The following is a 6,000-nucleotide window of genomic DNA, read 5'->3' as shown; positions in this document are numbered from 1 at the left end:
GTACAGGACGCTGGACTTCAGTGGTGCCGTGTGTAATAGGTCTCTTACTGTAAGAGTTATGTCACTTGTCTGGTCTGGACTGTGCAATTGAGGCTCAAGTGATGACAGTTCAAGTACAGGGTCCAAATACACACACTGCTTCTTCCTTCAAACTGAGTCTTGCTGGGGTAAGTGCACTGTTGCTCCTCCTAACCTGCCACTCATGGTGGCAATGGGATCCCTGGCTCCCCCAGGATTGAAAGGGACTATAACACTGTAGCGGAGGCCACTCTGATCAAGAGGTTGAACTCACATTGTAATGACTCAACAAGCTCTTTACCACATTCAAGTCCACCGGGCCACACAATTAGCAGTTACATATATATTCAATTCAATATTCCAGTAATTCACCAGTAAACCTGGAGCGCATTTCTTCAACTTGAGACAAGATAGCATTGTTCTGAGTGACTGCATTAAAACAACATTCAGAGTTAATTGAATAATGTCAGAATGGAGCAAAATAACAGCTTGTATAAAATAAGTATTTAATACCAAAAATACCTAATAAAATACCTGTTTTATTTGAAATAAATAAAATACTTTTTTATTTTTTAACCAAATAAAAAAGCTGAGAGGAGTAATTGAGAGATGAGGTCAAATTATTGCGAGAAGCATCTGTAACCCTTAAAGTCTGGACTTGCCCATCCCAGGCAGAAGATTTCTAGCACAGAGTGATTCCTTTTTGGCCCACTGTCCTCCTCTGAAAGGCTAGGCTTGCCCCTCGGTGTAAAACATTGCATAGAAATTGTTTACTCTAGCCAGAGCTCAGATAAAAAGCTTGTGATTTGTCAACGATGTCTAAAGCCGGAGTCTCATCAGTATTCAGGTGGTGGTGAGATCTGACTGGAGCATTCCACTGGCCTACAGGGTGCTGAGTGCGTACACTGGGCTTCCAGCGTGGGAGAGCTTCTGCCAGAGACTCTGCCCTCGCAGCCTTTTTCTCCATTGGCCCTGATAAGACAGCTGCAGAGGCTCATCAGCGCAGCAGCGAGAGAGAGAATCATGGGCCGCCGCACCTCTGTGTCGCCTCTGCTTCTGCTGCTGGTTCTGGGTGTCTTCCCCCGGCCTTCGCCCGGATTCTGGCTCTTCAATGTCATCTTTCCTCCCAGCGTCGAGCCCAGAGAGTCCCAGACGAACAGCACCCCGCCTCTCATCCTAGGTGAGTGTCAGGGAGGGCAGTCGGGTTCCGGGTCTCCGGAGGAGTGGCGGCCTTTTTGTATTCCAGGAGCATTTTTCGAAAGTATGCATTCAAACCTACCGAAAGCCGTGCTCTTTCAGCTGGTTTGTTAATGCAGTCAGGAGCGTTAAATAATGACACAAAGGCCTGCTGTTAGGTTTCAGAAATAGGTTTTTGTTTTGGGAACATGTGTTTTGTGAAAAGTAGGGAATATCGTATGCATCTTTGCGATTCCAGTGGGTGTTCTATGAATAGTGAACTCAGACTGAGAATTGGTTGTTTCTACTTCATTTATCATTCACCACAACAAATATCCTGCACTATACAACAGCTTCTAAAATAGCCTCTGAAGATACTATTATTATACAGACCTGTAGTCAAAGCTTTTCTCAGAGTGGAGATACTATCAGTTGGACATGACCCCGGTTTCGGCCTGCATTTTTAACACTTGACTGTTCAGGTTTCATTTGCACTGATAAGCTGTGAGCACAGCTTGCCAGGGGTGTCTCATACAGCATGCTGTACTATACTGTTGCACTTTTGGACAAATCTGTGTAAGGAAGTTCAGAGTAGATGATGGACCTATTTAGACTGAAAGTAGAAGATACTTTTTTGCTCAGAGATTTACCACCTGTCCCTCCTAACTGGCTCCCTAGGATACATCTGGATAAGACTCAGTCACACAGTTCTACTTTAAGTCCAACAAATAAGATGGGAGTTAACCTCCTTTAGTTGTGATCACCCTCTGTCCTTGCATTCTTTTTTAAAGTTAGACACAAGGGAAAAACTGGGAACGAGAATCACGATGAATCATTTACAGTAACTCACTCCAAAAATAGGGGAATAAATTGAAAGGAGGCATGTAAAGCATTCTGACCTGTGACCTCTTACCACTGCACAGTGCCAGGAAACCTGGGAAACCGGCTGGAAGCCAGGATTGACAAGCCCAGCCTGGTGCACTGGCTGTGCTACAGGAAGACGGAGAACTTCTTCACCATCTGGATCGATCTCAACATGTTTATGCCCATTGGCATCGACTGCTGGATAGATAACATCCGGTACAGTAGCACCGTCGTGTCGTAGCTCTCACTTTGTTGCCACCAACCTCACCATTTGTGTTGCCTTTCGTCAGGGGAAAAGGGCTCATTGTCAACAAACACCCACTGCTCTCATCTGCCTCTTCACTCAAGAGAGCCCAAAACCAGGAACCAGAAATCTGAGACATTGTCCCTCTTCCCACTCATTGCACCTTCAGTTCTGATCAGAATTGATCCAAGCACGGAGGCTTCTCTTGAACCACGCCTCACTGGTGATCAGACAGCTGGGTGAAACCACCAGTGAATCCCAATCCAAGCTTCACCTCCACCTCAAAACAAGTGCCTTAAGTTACTTTGCATCTGCATCTGCCTACATCAACAGAAACAGACCAGCCTTCCTCTGACTGATCAGAATCTGTGTCATTTCAGGATTGTGTACAACAGGACAACCCGGAAAAGCTCCAATGCCCCTGGAGTAGAGATTCGAGTACCCGGATTTGGCCAGACCTACCCTGTGGAATTTCTGGACACCAACAAGCTAACAGGTGTGCAGCTCTACATACAATACAATACAATACAATGATACAATTGTTATACACCATTACAATATTTTAGATAGGACTGGAAAAACATACCAACGGACATGTTAAAACCAAATGCATTTATGGGTATATTTTAGGTATTATATTATTTAGGTACATATTTTTCAAGGAGTGTCAGAAATACATTCAGATAATGAAGGGTTAAATAGCCTCATATGGTGAATAGCCTGTATTTCCTCTTGGACATTTAACAGGGGAATTCAAGCAAATGACATGCCCTTTTGAGAACTTCCACAGACTAATTAATTGATCACCTTTTGCATTTGTCATATGAGAATGGACTGTGACCACAAATCTGTTGTCTTGCAGGTTATTTCCACACCATGGTGGAGCACCTGGTGAATTTTGGATACGTCCGGAATGAGACCATTCGTGCAGCGCCGTACGACTGGAGAATTGCGCCCAGTGAGTGTCAGGCCTCAATGCAGTACTGAACCCCCACGGCACATAAAAATCTCAGAGAAGGAGAGGTTTGCTGTGATTATGAATCGCACATCTTGTGCTTAATTCACAGTATAATATATTTTATACAACATCTGTCACTGTACATTCTGCCATCTACATTATATCACCCTCCGCAATTCCTGAACACCTGGCACTGGGAAGTGAGGGTTGCTGAGGGCTTGACTACTTGTGAACATGAAATAGCCTTGCCACTACTACTTACCACCAGAGGTCGCTATGGTCAGCCTGGCAATACCCAGTTCAATTGTACTAATTCAAGCGACTTGTCTTGGATAAATGTGCCAGCCTTCTAAATTCGTGATGAAATAATATTGATAGTTTTAATCAATTGTTTTTACTGGCATCATTGGATAGAAGTGCTGTTTAATGAAATGAGTAACTTTATCATCCCTTCACAAAGAGCAATGCCAGTGCCTTTAAGAAATGCAGCTGATGTACTAAGAACTAAGTGATTCCCACTGAGAATTACTCTAGAGGGATAATTATTGAAATGAAGGTCAGGAACCCAAAGTAAAATGCTAGAAGAAAACTGTTGGTCCAGCTGGGTGATTGTCAGGTGTCTGGTTTGTGCCTGATAGATGAGCAAGAGGAGTACTTTGCAAAACTGAAAGAGCTGGTGGAGCAGATGTACTCTGAGTACCAGCAGCCTGTCTACCTGCTGGGACACAGCATGGGCAGCAACTACATCCTATACTTCCTGAACGAGCAGCCGCAGCACTGGAAGGATCGCTACATTAAGGGCTTCATCTCGCTGGGGGCCCCCTGGGGGGGCGCAGTGAAGCCCCTCCGCGTCCTTGCTTCAGGTGGGTCAAAGACAGACGACTGGGGTGGCGCCTCAGGCCTGACCGCCTGGTCTGGACTGGGGCTCTCTTCCCAAAACAGGAACATTCACATCTATGACTAAACCACTAACCACGGCTGACACTGAGACATCCTGGTGTATGTTTGGCACCAACGTGTCTTGTCATGTACAGTATATGGTCACAATCAGCTCAGCTGACTATGGAAATGCTTGAAAATATCTCTGCATGAATCCACATGACGTTCATCTTTAATCCTCTGTGGATGAGCTACCTGCACTATGGCAAAGATGGCCAGTTTGCCCTCACCACAGCAAAATAGAGAACCAGGCAATGTAATTGGTAACTGCTTAGAATTTTGATGAAAATGAATAGAAAAAAAAGAAGAAGTCTTACCCTATCTTTATTAGCTTCAGTATATTCAATTTCCACTAGTCACCCATTTATCTTCTTGATATTTATACTTAAAAATGTGCTTGAAATCCTTCAGAAATAATTTGTTTCCTGTCTTTGTTGGCTGAAAGACCAATAGACAACACAGCACATTAAAAGTGCAGCTCCACGAATACCAGTGTAGTTTAACCTTAAGGAGATACTTTGTGTACTAGCCTGTACTGAAATGAAAGGCTCTTTTAGATCAGGAGAGTCGAATATGAGCCTGGATTTGAATGCAGAGAATTTAGTACACACTAAACTTCTTTATTTTCCTTGGTTTCATACTCACACTTTATAAAGTTGTTTAACTAAAACACAAAGGCATTTGAAGCGCTGACAGAGGTTTGTCTTGGCAGGAGAAAACGATGGGATTCCTCTGGTATCCAATATCAAAATCCGCGAAGAGCAGAGGATGACAACTACCAACCCCTGGATGATCCCCACGGACCAGGCTTGGCCGACCGACCACGCCTTCATCTCCACACCCAGCTACAACTACACCTACCGGGACTACCAGCGCTTCTTCAAGGACATCCACTTTGAAGACGGCTGGCACATGTGGGAAGACACCAGGAACCTCACAGCCTGGCTGCCCCCTCCTGGCGTGGAGGTGTACTGCATGTACGGAGTGGGCTTACCCACCCCGGTCACCTATATCTATGACGAGAACTTCCCCAACGCGGATCCCGTGGACATCGTCTACGACGACGGCGACGACACCGTCGACAGCCGCAGCATGGAGCTCTGCAAGCGTTGGGTGGGAAAGCAAGAGGAGCCGGTCCACATTATCGAGCTGAAGGGCATGGCTCACCTGGACATTGTCTTTAACGACAGAGCCCTCACCTTAATCCAGGAGATCCTGGAAGGGAAGTACAAAGGGCCATAGCCCCAGGGCTCCGAACGATGTAATAGGTCTAAACTGTAATTATTCAAATAAAATATTTTTAGAATGTTGTATTTTGTTGAGACACATAGTAAAATTTGCAGCGACAGAACAGTTTTCTGTCCTGGGACAGTGGAGGAGCAGAGTGTGGAGTACTGATGAAGTCTCTTGAAGTTGTTTTTTGCAACGTAATTTTGATAGTGTTTTTCCATCTTTCCAGCACAAACCCACTTAGCAAAAAACAGAGGAATCACAAACATTCTTGTGTACACATATAATAATAATTCCTTACACTTATATAGTGCTTTTCTGGACACTCCACTCAAAGCGCTTTACAGGTAATGGGGATCCCCTCCACCACCACCAATGTGCAGCCCCACCTGGATGATGTGGCAGCCATAGTGCACCAGTACTCTCACCACACACCAGCTATCAGTGGGGAGGAGAGCAGAGTGATGAAGCCAACTCATACATGAGTAACAAGCCAACTCATACATGGGGATTATCTGGAGGCCAATTGGTAAAGACCAATGGGGAATTTGGCTAGGAAAAGGATAACTCT

General features: G+C 44.9%; 1 protein-coding gene across 1 annotated transcript; it reads left to right on the top strand.

The window, feature by feature from the left end:
• The first annotated feature begins 833 nt into the window (after positions 1-833).
• lcat (lecithin-cholesterol acyltransferase) lies at positions 834-5,509 on the top strand. Its single transcript, XM_006641321.3, has 6 exons — positions 834-1,198; positions 2,118-2,274; positions 2,683-2,798; positions 3,165-3,260; positions 3,899-4,123; positions 4,912-5,509. Exons 1-6 carry the CDS (start codon positions 1,042-1,044, stop codon positions 5,439-5,441), a joined length of 1,281 nt encoding a protein of 426 aa, XP_006641384.2. The 5' UTR covers positions 834-1,041; the 3' UTR covers positions 5,442-5,509.
• The last annotated feature ends 491 nt before the right edge of the window (positions 5,510-6,000 follow it).

Source organism: Lepisosteus oculatus, chromosome 20, assembly GCF_040954835.1.
Source record: "Lepisosteus oculatus isolate fLepOcu1 chromosome 20, fLepOcu1.hap2, whole genome shotgun sequence".
In the NCBI taxonomy this organism is placed as follows: Eukaryota; Metazoa; Chordata; class Actinopteri; order Semionotiformes; family Lepisosteidae; genus Lepisosteus; species Lepisosteus oculatus.
This window is presented reverse-complemented; position numbering and strand designations above follow the sequence as displayed.

Bases quoted from the DNA above. Each gene is read 5' to 3' on its own strand.
- lcat (XM_006641321.3), top strand. From the start codon at position 1,042: ATGGGCCGCCGCACCTCTGTGTCGCCTCTGCTTCTGCTGCTGGTTCTG. The intron at 1,199-2,117 runs GTGAGTGTCAGG...ACCACTGCACAG, and splicing joins CACCCCGCCTCTCATCCTAG to TGCCAGGAAACCTGGGAAAC. The intron at 3,261-3,898 runs GTGAGTGTCAGG...TGTGCCTGATAG, and splicing joins CGACTGGAGAATTGCGCCCA to ATGAGCAAGAGGAGTACTTT.